At 52.2% G+C, this 15633-nt stretch overlaps 4 protein-coding genes across 4 annotated transcripts; 1 reads left to right on the forward strand and 3 right to left on the reverse strand.

Annotated features, from left to right (window-relative positions):
• Positions 1-1506: 1506 nt before the first annotated feature.
• Positions 1507-2952, reverse strand: LOC146761978 (uncharacterized). Its single transcript, XM_085537800.1, has one exon. The coding sequence runs from the start codon at positions 2558-2560 to the stop codon at positions 1622-1624; it is 939 nt and encodes a 312-aa protein (XP_085393926.1). The 5' UTR covers positions 2561-2952; the 3' UTR covers positions 1507-1621.
• Positions 2953-4592: 1640 nt separating this feature from the next.
• Positions 4593-6878, forward strand: LOC146761979 (ATPase WRNIP1-like). Its single transcript, XM_085540320.1, has 3 exons — positions 4593-4749; positions 5564-5643; positions 6109-6878. The coding sequence occupies exons 1-3, from the start codon at positions 4635-4637 to the stop codon at positions 6382-6384; spliced, it is 471 nt and encodes a 156-aa protein (XP_085396446.1). The 5' UTR covers positions 4593-4634; the 3' UTR covers positions 6385-6878.
• Positions 6879-8968: 2090 nt separating this feature from the next.
• Positions 8969-9987, reverse strand: LOC146761980 (uncharacterized). The gene has a single exon (XM_085540884.1). The coding sequence runs from the start codon at positions 9905-9907 to the stop codon at positions 8969-8971; it is 939 nt and encodes a 312-aa protein (XP_085397010.1). The 5' UTR covers positions 9908-9987.
• Positions 9988-13552: 3565 nt separating this feature from the next.
• LOC146761981 (uncharacterized) lies at positions 13553-14620 on the reverse strand. The gene has a single exon (XM_085540885.1). The coding sequence runs from the start codon at positions 14533-14535 to the stop codon at positions 13597-13599; it is 939 nt and encodes a 312-aa protein (XP_085397011.1). The 5' UTR covers positions 14536-14620; the 3' UTR covers positions 13553-13596.
• Between the last annotated feature and the right edge of the window lie 1013 nt (positions 14621-15633).

A 15633-nucleotide genomic window follows, 5' to 3' on the forward strand; every position in this document is an offset into this window, starting at 1 on the left:
GCCCAGCGCAAGGTCTCGGCCCTCTTGGGCTGAGCAGTCTCTTCTACTTCCACAAACTGGAGGGAAGAACTCATTGAGAGCAGCACTACAGCAAAGTTCTTGGGGGATGAGAAGATGGACATCAGCCAGCAGCATGCGCTTACAGCCTGGCAGTCCAACTGTGTTCTGGGATGCGTTAAAAGAGTAGTGACCAGCAAGGAGATGGAGGTGATTGTCCCCCTCTACTCAGCTCTTGTGAAAACTCACTGGAGTACTGTGTCCAGGCCTGGAACCCCACAGTACAGAAAGGATATGGAGCTCTTGGAATGGGTCTAGAGAAGGGCTGCTAAGATGGTCAGAGGGCTGGAGCACCTCTCTTCTGAGGTAAGGTTGAGGGAACTGGTCTTGTTTACCATGAAAAAAAGAAGGCTCCAGGGATACCTCACTGTGGTCTTCCAGTACGTGGAGGGAGCATATGAACAGGAGGGGGAATGGCTGCTTGTGTGGGTGGATAGTGATAGAACAAGGGGGAATGGTTTTAAACTCAGACAGGGGAGGTTTAGGTTGGATATTAGGAGGATGTTTTTCACACAGAGGGTGGTGACACACTGGAACAGGTTGCCCAAGGAGGTTGTGGATGCCCCATCCCTGGAAGCATTCAAGGCCAGGCTGGATGTGGCTCTGGGCAGCCTGGTCTGGTGGTTGGAGACCCTGCACATAGCAGGGGATTGAAAATGGATGATGGTTGTGTTCCTTTTCAACCCAGGCCATTCTGTGATTCTGTGATTCTGTGATTTTGAAGTTGCATCACTTCCAATAGTTAGTGCAACATTTTTGTTAATGCTTTTGGAAAAGAGATTCCTGACAGTAAAGTACCCTTCTATATTTTGAGTTGTGTTTGAGCATGAACTTTGGATTGCAAAGCTGATCCACACAAATTGAATGCCTGCTCTTACAACAGAAAAATTGGCTTTGTGCTCTTCTTACTGAAGACATACGAGGGAGTGTCACACCTGCATGGTGGGCTGGAACCTCTCTGAGGTTGGGGACAAGCCCTGCTCCTCACAGCAAGCCACACACTCCTCCAGACTGCACCAGGCTGCGGAAGACCTGGGCAGTTGGGACAGGGACAGTTAGCCCATCCCAGGGCTGTGGGCATGCAAGATGATCAAGGCCAGGTCTCCCTTATACCGGGGAGCCTATGGCTGTGCCCTGAGCTCCAGCTGTGGCCTGGGTCCTGTCCAGCTGGGTGACCCCGGCTGCGGTGTGGCCGGGAGGTGTTCCACCACAGGTGCAGAAATTTGCCTTTCCCTCCACTGCTCCTGATAATGGGATTATTGGAGTAACGTGTGCTCCATCTCTGACCATTACTGGGCCCTTCACGTGTTTTGTTAATGCTGTTATGAGTGCTGATTTATGGTGATGGAAATAAAGCTGCATTCTGCGCCCACCCCCAGGCCTGAAAAACAGAGAAAGCAGCATGGGTAGGGACAGCAATGCCAACAGCCTTGTCAATAACACAGAGACTCTTTCTTCTTCGTTGTAACTGATGTTTATTAGGTGTTATAAGCAGCAGGCCGAGAGGTAGGTGTTGTTCCCCCAGCCCACCGGAGCCATGCTGTGACAGCAGTGCAGTTCCCGCCTAGCGCCGCCGCCGTGGCCGCCTCTTGCAGGGCGGCGCAGAGTCCTGGGGGCTGCTGCGGGCCTTCCTCTTCGGGGGGCGCCGGGTCCCCCCACATGAGCGGTCTCTGCCCTGAGAAGAGGGGCCCGCTGCCGCCGCCTGCCCTGGCTCCTCCTGCTGCTCCTCCTCTGAGGGCGCTGTGGTGGTGCTGGGGTACCCAGGGACCCCAGTAGAGCTGCTGGGCAGCTCCTCGGTACTGGGCCCAGTGTGGCTGGTGGAGTGGCCTGGGCCCGAGGCAGAAGGCAACTGATGGGAGGTGCTGTTGATAGGGCTGGCTGCAGGGCTGTCCTCCCTCCTTCCAGCAGCTCGGGCGTCCTGGTGGTCAAGCTGGTGGCGGATCGTGGGACCGTAGAGGGCTGCAGCGGTGCTGATGAGCCTTCTTACGAAGGTCAGCACATCGCCGCTGGTGCTCAGCTGCAGCGCCTGCACCAAGGCCTCCTCGTCCAGCCCATGCTGACACAGGAAGTTCATGGTGCTGCACTGTCCCACGTAGACTTCCCACCAGTCGTTGCTGGACACCTGCTGGATCTCCTCCTGCAGCCACTGGAGCAGGGGTCCGAGGTCTTCCGGATGTTGTTGGAAAAATGCAGCCCAGACCTCGGCTGGGAAGTTGTGCTCAGGTGGGATGAGCACCGGCTCTGCAGGCCCCTGCTCGTCCTGCAGGTCGTGATCTGAGTGCACTGCGGGCTGCGGGACAGCACACTCGAGGTAATCGTCGTCTGACCTCACCGAGTATCGGATGGTATAGATTTTGTGCCCGCATACGGCACAACTCGGCTTCTTATTTGCCCACCAGATGGCACAGCCGTAGCACAGCTGGTGCTGGCAGGGGGTCACGTAGGTGACATCCTCCCGGATTTGCCCGCAGATGGGGCAGGTCCAGTTGGATGGCACGTCCATGGCCCTGGGCTGTGCGGTGGGCTGGGGAGAGCTGAGGTCAGGAAGCTGCTCCCCTCACAGGTGCTGCAGCAGGCAGAAGGTGTTACGAACTGCAAGAGAGAGAGAGACACCATCGTCATTTGCTGCCCCAGTCACTCATTGTCAAAGCCTCCCTGTCCCTGTTCCCTTCCAGCCACTGTAGGAAGTGAACAAGAGGCCCCACGGGTAAAGGCCAGCCTGGGGAGGGTCCTTCAAGAAGCACCCCCAGCTGCCGGCATGAAGCATTGCCATGCTGCTCACCTGCTCTGCTGCACGCTCCTCTCCTTAATGCCCCGGCTGCCTGCTGCCAACCAGCAGGGTCCGGGTACAGCACAAGCGGCTCTGAGACGGCACCTGAGAACTGCGCAAGCAGCACCCAGAGCACGTTTCAGCTCCAAATTTCGCCCTGTCCACACTCCAGTCCTCGCACACTCGCTCGGTTGGAGGCCAGGCACGAACTGCTGGGCTGGGCTGCTGCCCCTGCATAGGAGCAGCGTGGGCCAAGCAGTCACAATCCATCGCACGGAGATGTCACAAACCAGGGCTTGGCCATGTTGCCAGCCCTCACCTTCAGTGGGGGACATCACCACCCATCCCACAGTGATGCCGTCATCCATTGCTTGGTCATCACCATGTGCCGGCCTCACCTGCTGCACCAGCACACATTTCTGGGGTTTCCCCAACGCTTCTGCCTGTCCCATTTAATCCCCCCAGCTCTTGTGTGCCTGGCATCTGTGTTTCACATCAGTACTTCTTATCAGTGTTCCTGGGCCTGGGCTGTGTCTTCCCACATGCCCCATCTTGTAGCTCTGGCCACAATAAATAATAAATTGAAGGGATGTGATGCTGTGTACCCATGATAGTAGCAGTATGCACTTGAGTATGCTGTGTTCACAGAGCACGCACCAGACAATTAAGTAGTGTCTGACCAGAATCAAGTAAATATGAATTCAGTTTTTATGTGGTTACTTAGTTTTGCTCTCCTTAAGCACTATTTGAATCATCATCATAGAGTCATAGAATGGCCTGGGTTGAATAGGACCTCCAAGATCACCTAGTTTCACCCCCTCTAATATCCAGTCTAAATCTCCTGTCTCAGTTTAAAACCATTCCCATTTGTTCTATCACAGTCCACCCACGTAAACAGCCATTCCCCCTCCTGTTTATATGCTCCCTTCAAGTACTGGAAGGCCACATCAAGGTCTCCCTAGAGCTTTCTCTTCTCCAAGCTAAACAAGCCCAGTTCCTCAGCCTTTCCTCACAGGAGAGGTCCTCCAGCCCTCTGACCATCTTATCAGCCCTTCTCTAGACCCATGACACTGCTGAAAAAGACCTGTTTCTAGCTGTGCATGTCCCTGTTCACTGCAGAGGAGCTGGACTAGTTGGCCTTCAGAGGTACCTTCCAACTCTAAGGATTATTTATTTCATTTTGTGTGCCTTAGATTTGAGCTGCTCACTGTTTTCAGGGCCATTCCTAAAAGGGTGAACCCAACACACCTCATAGGTTTCAGCTGCTCCTAAAAGGATGAACCCAACACACCTCGTAGGGGATTTGTCAGGACTGTGTGCTGTGATCTTATTTCCTCCAAACTTTGTGATGTGCCATCATGATATACCTACATGTCAATAGTTTCTGGGCCAGTTTGGCCCATTTCCGTGACTAATGGGGCCTGATACAGATACAAGGTCATCTTCCCAACATATTTTCCTTCTCCTGAAGGAAAGGTTGTATGGTATCAGAGGCAAATTGTTAGCCCTGTCATGTTTAAGCAACAGACCAAACCGCTTGTCTCTTCATCTGCTGTTGCTGTTACCTGCTGGTATGCTGATCCACACTTGAGAGCATGAAGGTTCTGAAAACACTGATGAACAGCATGATTCGCGTTTAAAGAGAACTTGGGGAAGCAGGTTCTGTTTACCTACTGTGATCTAAGGAAATCTGTTCTGTTCTCTTAAATGTATTTTGCTCCTCTTCCTCCAAATAGCTCTCTGTATCTCTGTTCCCCCATTCTAAACAGAAGAACATTACAATTGCATCTCAGCCCTGCATAAGTCAATGAGAGGCTCAGATGAAAATGCCTCCCTCTACTGGCTTGCTCGAATGCTTGAAGGTGGTGAAGATCCACTCTACGTGGCAAGGAGGCTGGTGAGGTTTGCAAGCGAAGATATAGGTACGTGCTTCCAGTATTTCCTGGTTGGGATGGTGTGTTAACTAAGATGTGCCAGTCTTCTGACCTTCAGAGTTCAGTACTTGGGGGTAGGGGTGCAATAAATACCAAAACAAATACTCCATGCACAACAGGTACAAAGTAGTGAAATGCATCATGTCCAACAAAATCTAAGTATATGCAGACAGAAACCTACATTTGATGTCCTTGTGGTGACAGCTGCAGGAGGAACAAAGATTTTAGAGGTTAGGTTTTGATAGTGTTCTTTCATTTCAAGCTATGATTGTGGGTCACCTTGTGTCACAGAGAATGTGTGTGGCAGGGATGTCGGGGTTTTTATTTGTTTGTTCCATTGTTTTAGTGACTGTGGAAGCCAAAAGCCAACCTTGATGTGCAAGCCTCATGGTGGGTGGGTCAGTAGTTTAAAGGTATTTTCATTATCCTAAATAATAGAAGCAGCAAGATTTTTAGTACAGGAGTGATGAGTGGAGACTTAGTACGTCTGGTGAAGCTATGTCTGTATACCAATAGCTCCTCGTTTCTTTTTCACAAAGAGAAAGTGAACCCTTCACTACCTGCTGCTGCTGCTCAGGCCACCACTGTGTGGCAGCAGATTGAGGCTTTCAGAAGTAATAGGGAGAAGACACTGGGTGGAAAGTATCTATCTCATGTGCTGCCAAGTATTGTAGCAGGTGATCCACCACCTGGGACTGCAGCTTTGAAGTGAGCATGGATAGCCTTCCATGGCAGAGAACAAGAAACACTGTGATTCTAGTAAACTGACTTTAACCTGCTTTCATGTAATCCCTTCTTATAGGGCTGGCAGATCCTTTGGCTTTAACACAAGCGGTTGCTGCTTATCAAGGTTGTCACTTCATTGGGATGCCAGAGTGCGAGGTAAAGGCTTCATCAGTTCACTGATCTAAGAGTAATGTAAATTGTAAGATCTAGTTGTAATGACCAAAAAAGAAACAGAGATTGCAAGGACAAGGCAAATAAATGTATTGGCCCATTCCAGACAAGGCTTCAAGTAAGAAAACATTGTTGCTCTAGCAATAGAAGCTGTCCTTGAAATCTCCCTGTGCGGGTGTTGTCATGTTTCAAGTAATTTTTTTTTGCTCTGATTCTTGTTGTCTTACAGTTCTAAATGTTCATACATCCTGTTGTAAAGTAGCTCTTCTTTTCTAGTAGCCAAAGTTATGAAGGACTGTATTGTTGTGAAATAATATTCAAATAGTAGTAGCAGTAGGAGGTCAGTATACAAACTAAGGCCTTGTCATGCTACTCAAAATGTCTGGATAACAGACATTAGAGCTTAAAACAAATCATTTAATTTAATACTTTCCCCTTCCTTGTTTCCAGGTCATTCTGGCACAGTGTGTAGTGTATTTTGCAAGAGCACCAAAGTCTATAGAGGTGTACAGGGCATATGGCAACGTCAAAGAATGTCTGAGGATGCACACGGGGCCTCTACCACCTGTTCCGCTGCACCTGAGAAATGCCCCGACGAGGCTCATGAAGGACTTGGGCTACGGTAAAGGCTATAAGTATAACCCCAAGTACAAGGAACCTGTGGTGCAGGACTATCTGCCAGAAGAGCTGAAAGGAACAGATTTCTTTAAGGAACGAAGAACGTGACAGCCCTGCTCTGAATGCTTTCTGTTTTTATGATGCATACATTTGTACTGGGATGAAGATTTCCCTGCTGATTTCAGCCCAATAATTCTGGAGATGAGAGTACGAAGTCACTCGGCCCTTGAGATACTCTTGGTTTTTCTGCTGTCATTCCAAAGGAGTTTGGTAAACCCTTGCAGTTAGGCAGTGTGGAAACACAAAAGTAAGCTTTGCAATACAGTTCTGTCACCCACCGGTTCAAGGGAAGTGGAGGAAAAAAAGGTGTTTTCCACTTTGGCTCCTGTATTGAGATAAGGAATATGGGCATGCTGCTTCTCAAAATCGAAATCCAGTCTGAGCTTTTAGAATGTTTATTTTCAGAAAAAAGAGATTGTGTTCTCCTCTCTTGCAGTAAAATACAGGAAAGAAAATACAATTACAATGTAATCCTTCTTTTTATGATGCCTCCAATTTTCTCCAACAACATTTATTCAACTAATAAAATCAATGCTTTTTCATTTGTTTGAATACTCTTAAGAGAGCAGAGTGGTTTTGAAAGTCTGAAGATCCTTTGATTATATCATGTCTGCTTTCTATGGCAGACATTAACTATTTTTGGAACTAGAGCAGTCATGAAAATCAGTGAATTGGTTGTTGTTTTTTCTCTAAACTGGAGAGGTTTGGATTTAAAAGATGGTCTGTTCAGTGGATTAGGAGTTGTTTGGCTGGTTGCATCCAAAGGGTTGTGATTAATGGTTCTGTGTTGGTGAAGGCTGTCCACAAGTGGTATCCCTCAGGGGTTGCTCTTGGGACCGGTGCTCTTCAGCATCTTTATCAGTGACGCAGACGATGGCATCGAGTGCACCATAGGCAAGTTTGCAGATGACACCATGCTGAGCGATGCTGTTAATAATTTGGGAGGTGGTGAAGCCATCCAGAGGGAGCTGGACAGGCTCCGTGTGAACCTAGTGAGGTTCAGCCTGGCCCAGCGCAAGGTCTCGGCCCTCGGGCTGAGGCAGTCTCTGCTACTTCCACAAACTGGAGGGAAGAACTCATTGAGAGCAGCACTACAGCGAAGGTCTTCTGGGTCCTGGTGGATGAGAAGATGGACATGAGCCAGCAGCATGCGCTTACAGCCTTGAAGTCCAACTGTGTTCTGGGCTGCGTTAAAAGAGGAGTGACCAGCAAGGAGATGGAGGTGATTGTCCCCCTCTACTCAGCTCTTGTGAAAACTCACTGGAGTACTGTGTCCAGGCCTGGAGCCCCACAGTACAGAAAGGACATGGAGCTCTTGGAATGGGTCTAGAGAAGGGCTGCTAAGATGGTCAGAAGGCTGGAGCACCTCTCTTCTGAGGAAAGGTTGACGGAACTGGGATTGCTTACCATGAAAAAAAGAAGGCTCCAGGGATACCTCACTGTGGTCTTCCAGTATGTGGAGGGAGCATATGAACAGGAGGGGGAATGGCTGCTTGTGAGGGTGGACAGTGATAGGACAAGGGGGAATGGTTTTAAACTCAGACAGGGGAGGTTTAGGTTGGATATTAGGAGGACAATTTAGACTCAGAGGGTGGTGACGCTCTGGAACAGGTTGCCCAAGGAGGTTGTGGATGCCCCATCCCTGGAGGCATTCAAGGCCAGGCTGGATGTGGCTCCGGGCAGCCTGGTCTGGTGCTTGGCGACCCTGCACATAGCAGGAGATTGAAAATGGGTGAAAATGATGGTCATTTTCAACTCAGGCCATTCTGTGATTCTGTGATTTAGAAGTTCAATATTGAACTTCCAATAGTCAGTGCAACATTTTTGTTAATGCTTTTGGAAAAGAGATTCCTGACAGTAAAGTACCCTTCTATATTTTGAGTTGTGTTTGAGCATGAACTTTGGATTCCAAAGCGGAGCCACACAAATTGAATGCCTGCTCTTACAACAAAAAAATTGGCTTTGTGCTCTTCTTACTGAAGACATATGAGGGAGTGTCACACCTGCATGGTGGGCTGGAACCTCTCTGAGGTTGGGGACAAGCCCTGCTCCTCACAGCAAGCCCCACACTCCTCCAAACTGCACCAGGCTGCGAAAGACCTGGGCAGTTGGGACAGGGACAGTTAGCACATCCCAGGGCTGTGGGCATGCAAGATGATCAAGGCCAGGTCTCCCTTATACCGGGGAGCCTATGGCTGTGCCCTGAGCTCCAGCTGCGGCCTGGGTCCTGTCCAGCTGGGTGGCTCCGGCTGCAGTGTGGCCCAAAGGTGTTCCACCACAGGTGCAGAAATTTGCCTTTCCCTCCACTGCTCCTGATAATGGGATTATTGGAGTAACGTGTGCTCCATCTCTGACCATTACTGGGGCCCTCACGTGTTTTGTTAATGCTGTTATGAGTGCTGATTTATGGTGATGGAAATAAAGCTGCATTCTGCGCGCACCCACAGGACTGAAAAACATAGAAAGCAGCATGGGTAGGAACAGCAATGCCAACAGCCTTGTCAATAACACAGAGGCTCTTTCTTCTTTGTTGTAACAGATGTTTATTAGGTGTTATAAGCAGCAGGCCGAGAGGTAGATGTTGTTCCCCCAGCCCACCAGAGCCGTGCTGTGACGGCATTGCGGTTCTGGCCTAGCGACGACGCCAGGGCCGCCTCTTGCAGGGCGGCGCAGAGTCCTGGGTGCTGCTGCGGGCCTTCCTCTTCGGGGGGCGCCGGGTCCCCCCACATGAGCGGTCTCTGCCCTGGGAAGAGGGGCCCGCTGCCGCTGCCTGCCCTGGCTCCTCCTGCTGCTCCTCCACTGAGGGCGCTGTGGTGGTGCTGGGGTACCCAGGGACCCCAGTAGAGCTGCTGGGCAGCTCCTCGTTACTGGGCCCAGTGTGGCTGGTGGAGTGGCCTGGGCCCGAGGCAAAAGGCAACTGATGGGAGGTGCTGTTGATGGAGCTGGCTGCAGGGCTGTCCTCCCTCCTTCCAGCAGCTCGGGCGTCCTGGTGGTCAAGCTGGTGGTGGATCGGGGGACCATACAGGGCTGCAGCGGTGCTGATGAGCCTTCTTACGAAGGTCAGCACGTCGCCGCTGGTGCTCAGCTGCAGCGCCTGCACCAAGGCCTCTTCGTCCAGACCATGTTGACAAAGGAAGTTCATGGTGGTGCACTGTCCCACGTAGACTTCCCACCAGTCATTGCTGGACACCTGCTGGATCTCCTCCTGCAGCCACTGGAGCAGGGGTCCGAGGTCTTCCGGATGATCTTGGAAAAAGGCAGCCCAGACCTCGGCTGGGAAGTTGTGCTCAGGTGGGATGAGCACCGGCTCTGCAGGCCCCTGCTCGTCCTGCAGGCCGTGATCTGAGTGCGCTGTGGGCTGCGGGACAGCACACTCGAGGTAATCATCGTCCGACCTCACCGAGTATCGGATGGTATCGATTTTGTGCCCGCATACGGCACAACTCGGCTTCTTATTTGCCCACCAGATGGCACAGCCGTAGCACAGCTGGTGCTGGCAGGGGGTCACGTAGGTGACATCCTCCCGGATTTGCCCGCAGATGGGGCAGGTCCAGTTGGATGGCACGTCCATGGCCCTGGGCTGTGTGGTGGGCTGGGGAGAGCTGAGGTCAGGAAGCTGCTCCCCTCACAGGTGCTGCAGCAGGCAGAAGGTGTTACGAACTGCAAAAGAGAGAGAGAGACACCATTGTCATTCGCTGCCCCAGTCTCTCATCATCAAAGCCTCCCTGTCCCTGTTCCCTACCAGCCACTGTAGAAAGTGAACAAGAGGTCCCACGGGTAAAGGCCAGCCTGGGGAGGGTCCCTCAAGAAGCACCCCCAGCTGCCGGCATGAGGCATTGCCACACTGCTCACCTGCTCTGCTGCACGCTTCTCTCCTTGATGTCCCGGCTGCCTGCTGCCAACCAGCAGGGTCCGGGTACAGCACAAGTGGCTCTGAGACGGTACCTGAGAACTGCGCAAGCAGCACCCAGAGCACGTTTCAGCTCCAAATTTCGCCCTGTCCACACTCCAGTCCTCGCACACTCGCTCGGTTGGAGGCCAGGCACGAACTGCTGGGCTGGGCTGCTGCGCCTGCATTGGAGCAGCGTGGGCCAAGCAGTCACAATCCATCGCACGGAGATGTCACAAACCAGGGCTTGGCCGTGTTGCCAGGCCTCACCTTCACTGGGTGACATCACCACCCGTCCCACAGTGATGATGCCTTCCATTGCTTGGTCATCACCATGTGCCGGCCTCACCTGCTGCACGTGTGCCAGCAGCACTGAAGCCCCAGCACACATTTCTGGGGTTTCCCCAGCGCTTCTGCCTGCCCCATTTAATCCCCCCAGCTCTTGTGTGCTGGGCATCTGTGTTTCACATCAGTGCTTCTTATCAGTGTTCCAGGGCCTGGGCTGTGTCTTCCCACATGCCCCATCTTGTAGCTCTGGCCATGGCCATGGCACACAGCCCCAGGCTTATACGGCTAGAAAGTTTATTTTCAATAAAATTTCATACTTCCCTCTGTCTCTTGGAGTAGGTGATCTTGGAGATCTTTTCCAGCCTTCATGATTCTATGATTCTGTGATGCCCAAGATCGCTGTTGAGTGAACCTTTCTCTTCTGTGGAACATAAGGTTGTGTCGCTGTCCCCAACATCGTCCGCATTCCTTTATTTACGCATTTATTTTTAGTGTTCAACCCTAAGCGCAGTGCTCTGGTGTGCTAAAAAGCCAGCCACTGCAGAACAAGCATAGGGAAGCTAATTACCTGGGGTAGGGTAGCAAAAGGGGACCACATTTGACTAGATTAGAGAACTAGAATTACTAATATGCTTTCATTATTGAGATGTTGTGTAGCCACTTAGGTAACTGTCACTGCTTGTCAGAGTGCTGGAAATTAACTGTCCACCAGTGAACAGGTTGTGTGTGTGTGCCTTGCCTGAATATGGCCATCTGTGTGAGTTCACAGGGCAGTCCCAGCTGGATTTGTTCAGTCACTACACTGGGTTTGCTTGCAGCATACCCCGTACACTTCCATTACTAGCCCTACAGTGGTTACCTGACACACGTCAGGGATCACTATCCTGATCCTGCTTAGTCTGTGAAACGTGATGAAATAAAAGCCTAACGTGCTTCACGTGTAACTTCTGCTCTGTTGCTGTTCAGCTGATGTTGCCATGTCTGCACTGAGTGGACGAGGTGGCTCTGCTGACTCCTTGACTGAGGTGCCAGGAAGTTTGTTACGGGTGTGCTTGCTGAAGCTTTTCATTGCATTGAATTCTTCATATTAAGCTGTTCTCTGTTTTCAAATATCACAGAATTCAAGCCGAAGATCATGATGTAACTTAAACGTTTCAAAAATTGAGGAAATGAAATGGCTGTGTGCTCTTACTGGCTTTGAGTTCGAAACTCAAACTATTTTTGGAAATAGAGCAGTCATGAAAATCAGTGAATTTGTTATTGTTCTTTCTCTGAACTGGAGAGGTTTGGATTTAAAAGATTGTCTGTTCAGTGGATTGGAAGTTGGTTGGCTGTTTGCATCAAAGGGTGCATGACTTACACAAACTGGAGGGATCAACTCATTGAGAGCAGCACTACAGCAAAGGTCTTCTGGGTCCTGGTGGATGAGAAGATGGACTTCAGCCAGCAGCATGCGCTTACAGCCTTGAAGTCCAACTGTGTTCTGGGCTGCGTTAAAAGAGAAGTGACCAGCAAGGAGATGGAGGTGATTGTCCCCCTCTACTCAGCTCTTGTGAAAACTCACTGGAGTACTGTGTCCAGGCCTGGAGCCCCACAGTACAGAAAGGACATGGAGCTCTTGGAATGGGTCTAGAGAAGGGCTGCTAAGATGGTCAGAGGGCTGGAGCACCTCTCTTCTGAGGAAAGGTTGAGGGAACTTAGATTGTTTACCATGGGAAAAAAAAGGCTCCAGGGAGACCTCACTGTGGTCTTCCAGTACGTGGAGGGAGCATATGAACAGGAGGGGAAATGACTGCTTGTGAGGGTGGATAGTGATAGAACAAGGGGGAATGGTTTTAAACTCAGACGGGGGAGGTTTAGGTTGGATATTAGGAGGACAATTTTCACTCAGAGGGTGGTGACACACTGGAACAGGTTGCCCAAGGAGGTTGTGGATGCCCCATCCCTGGAGGCATTCAAGGCCAGGCTGGATGTGGCTCTGGGCAGCTTGGTCTGATGGCTGGTGACCCTGCACATAGCTGGGGGTTGAAAATGGGTGATCGTTGAGGTCCTTTTCAACAGAGGCCATTCTGTGATCCTGTGATTTTGAAGTTGCATCCCTTCCAATATTTAATGTATAATTTTTGTTAATGCTTTTGGAAAGGAGATTCCTGACAGTAAAGTACCCTTCTATATTTTGGCTTGTGTTCTAGCATGAAGTTTGGATTGCAAAGCTGAGCCACACAAATTGAATGCCTGCTCTTACAACAGAAAAATTGGCTTTGTGCTCCTACTGAAGACATACGAGGGTGTGTCACAGCTGCATGGTGGTCTGGAACCTCACTGAGGCTGGGGACAAGCCCTGCTCCTCACAGCAAGCCGCACACTCCTCCAAACAGCACCAGGCTGAGGAAGAATTGGGCAGATTGGACAGGGACAGTTAGCACATCCCAGGGCTGCGGGTGTGCAAGATGATCAAGGCCAGGTCTCCCTGGTGCTGGGGAGCCTATGGCTGTGCCCTGAGCTCCAGCTGCGGCCTCCCCAGAGCTGAGCAGAGGGGCAGCATCTCTGCCCTTTGCACGCTGGCTGCACGCTGGCACCTCATGCAGCCCAGGGCAGCACTCAGGTTTGCGGGCAGCGCTCCTTGCCGGTTGAGCCAAGTGTCCAGCAGGACTCCTGGGTCCTGTCCAGCTGGGTGGCTCCGGCTGCAGTGTGGCCCACAGGTGTTCCACCACAGGTGCAGAAATTTGCCTTTCCCTCCACTGCTCCTGATGATGGGATTATTGGAGTAAGATGTGCTCCATCTCTGACCATTACTGGGGCCCTTGTATGCTTTATTAGTGCTGTCAAGAGTGCTGAATCACGATGGAGGAAATAAAGTTGCATTTCTGTACCGACCTCCAGGACCAGAAGTGGGAGAAAGCAGCATGGGTAGGATGGGTAGGAATGGCAATGCCAGCAGTTTGTCAATAACACACAGACTTTGTCTTTTTTAATATTTTTTTTTAATGATATTTATTAGGTGTTATAAGCAGCAGGCTGAGAGGTAGGTGTTGGGCTCCCAGCCCGCCGGAGCCGTGCTATGATGGCAGCGCAGTGCCGGCCTAGCGCCGCCGTTGTGGCCGCTTCTTGCAGGGCGGCGCAGAGTCCTGGGGGCTGCTGCGGGCCTTCCTCTTCGGGGGGCGCCGGGGCCCCCCAGACGAGCGGTCCCTGCCCTGGGAAGAGGGGCCCGCTGCCGCCGCCTGCCCTGGCTCCTCCTGCTGCTCCTCCTCTGAGGGCGCTGTGGTGGTGCTGGGGTACCCAGGTCCCCCAGTAGAGCTGCTGGGCAGCTCCTCAGTACTGGGCCCAGTGTGCCTGGTGGAGTGGCCTGGGCCCGAGACAGACGGCAACTGATGGGAGGTGCCGTTGATGCAGCTGGCTGCAGGACTGTCCTCCCTCCCTCCTGCAGCACGGCAGACTTGGAGATCCAGCTGGCGACGTATGGTGGGACCGTAGAGGGCTGCAGCAGTGCTCATGAGCCTTCTTACGAAGGGTAGCACGTCGCCGCTGGTGCTCAGCTGCAGCGCCTGCACCAAGGCCTCCTGGTCCAGACCATGTTGACAAAGGAAGTTCATGGTGGTGCACTGTCCCACGTAGACTTCCCACCAGTCGTTGCTGGATGTCTCCTGAATCTCCTCCTGCAGCCACTGGAGCAGGGGTCCGAGGTCTTCCGGATGTTGTTGGAAAAATGCAGCCCAGACCTCGGCTGGGAAGTTGTGCTCAGGTGGAATAAGCACTGGCTCTGCAGGCCCCTGCTCGTCCTGCAGGCCGTGATCTGAGTGTGCTGCGGGCTGCGGGACAGCACACTCAAGGTAATCCTCATCCGACCTCACCGAGTACCGAATGGTGGTAATTTTGTGCCCACATACGGCACAACTCGGCTTCTTATTTGCCCACCAGATGGCACAGCCGTAGCACAGCTGGTGCTGGCAGGGGGTCACGTAGGTGACATCCTCCCGGATTTGCCCGCAGATGGGGCAGGTCCAGTTGGATGGCACGTCCATGGCCCTGGGCTGTGCAGTGGGCTGGGGAGAGCTGAGGTCGGGAAGCTGCTCCCCTCACAGGTGCTGCAGCAGGCAGAAGGTGTTACGAACTGCAAAAGAGAGAGAGACACCATCATCATTCGCTACCCCAGTTTCTCATCGTCAATCCCTCCCTGTCCCTGTTCCCTTCGAGCCACTGTAGGAAGTGAAGAAGAGGTCCCTCGGGCATAGGCCAGCCTGGGGAGGGTCCCTCGAGAAGTACCGCCAGCTGCCGGCATGAAGCATTGCCACACTGCTCACCTGCTCTGCTGCACACTCCTCTCCTTGATGTCCCGGCTGCCTGCTGCCAGCAGGGTCCGGGTACAGCACAAGCGGCTCTGAGACGGCACCTGAGAACTGCGCAAGCAGCACCCAGAGCACGTTTCAGCTCCAAATTTCGCCCTGTCCACACTCCAGTCCTCGCACACTCGCTCGGTTGGAGGCCAGGCACGAACTGCTGGGCTGGGCTGCTGCGCCTGCATTGGAGCAGCGTGGGCCAAGCAGTCACAATCCATCGCACGGAGATGTCACAAACCAGGGCTTGGCCGTGTTGCCAGGCCTCACCTTCACTGGGTGACATCACCACCCGTCCCACAGCGATGACGCCATCCATTGCTTGGTCATCACCATGTGCCTGCCTCACCTGCTGCACATGTGCCAGCAGCACTCCAGTCCCAGCACTGAGCTTTCCCCAGCACTGCTGCCCACTCCATTCCCCCAGCTTTTCTGCACCAAGCTCCTGGAGAGGAGCTTTGCAGAGAAGGACCTGCATGTCCTGGTGGGCAATATATTAGCCATGAGCCAGCAGCGTGGCCTTACTTCCCAGAATGTCTATGGGATCCTAAAGTGTATTAAAAAGAGTGCAGCCAGCAGGTCAAGGGAGGTGATACTCCCCCTCTACTCTGCCCTGGTGAGGTCACATTCAGAATACTGTGTCCAGTTAAAGGACTCCATGTTGATAAAAGATTGGGAGTTACTAGAGGGAGAGTCCAGTAGGAGGCCACAAAGATGATCAGAAACCTGGAGCATTCTTATGAGCAAAGGCTGAGGAACCTGGGAGTCTTCATCCTAGAGAAGATG

The sequence above is a fragment of the Coturnix japonica genome, chromosome 2 (genome assembly GCF_054131305.1).
Source record: "Coturnix japonica strain WE chromosome 2, WE-NBRP24, whole genome shotgun sequence".
In the NCBI taxonomy this organism is placed as follows: Eukaryota; Metazoa; Chordata; class Aves; order Galliformes; family Phasianidae; genus Coturnix; species Coturnix japonica.

Bases quoted from the DNA above. Each gene is read 5' to 3' on its own strand.
- LOC146761978 (XM_085537800.1), bottom strand. From the start codon at position 2,560: ATGGACGTGCCATCCAACTGGACCTGCCCCATCTGCGGGCAAATCCGG.
- LOC146761979 (XM_085540320.1), top strand. From the start codon at position 4,635: ATGAGAGGCTCAGATGAAAATGCCTCCCTCTACTGGCTTGCTCGAATG. The intron at 4,750-5,563 runs GTACGTGCTTCC...CCCTTCTTATAG, and splicing joins GTTTGCAAGCGAAGATATAG to GGCTGGCAGATCCTTTGGCT. The intron at 5,644-6,108 runs GTAAAGGCTTCA...CCTTGTTTCCAG, and splicing joins TTGGGATGCCAGAGTGCGAG to GTCATTCTGGCACAGTGTGT.
- LOC146761980 (XM_085540884.1), bottom strand. From the start codon at position 9,907: ATGGACGTGCCATCCAACTGGACCTGCCCCATCTGCGGGCAAATCCGG.
- LOC146761981 (XM_085540885.1), bottom strand. From the start codon at position 14,535: ATGGACGTGCCATCCAACTGGACCTGCCCCATCTGCGGGCAAATCCGG.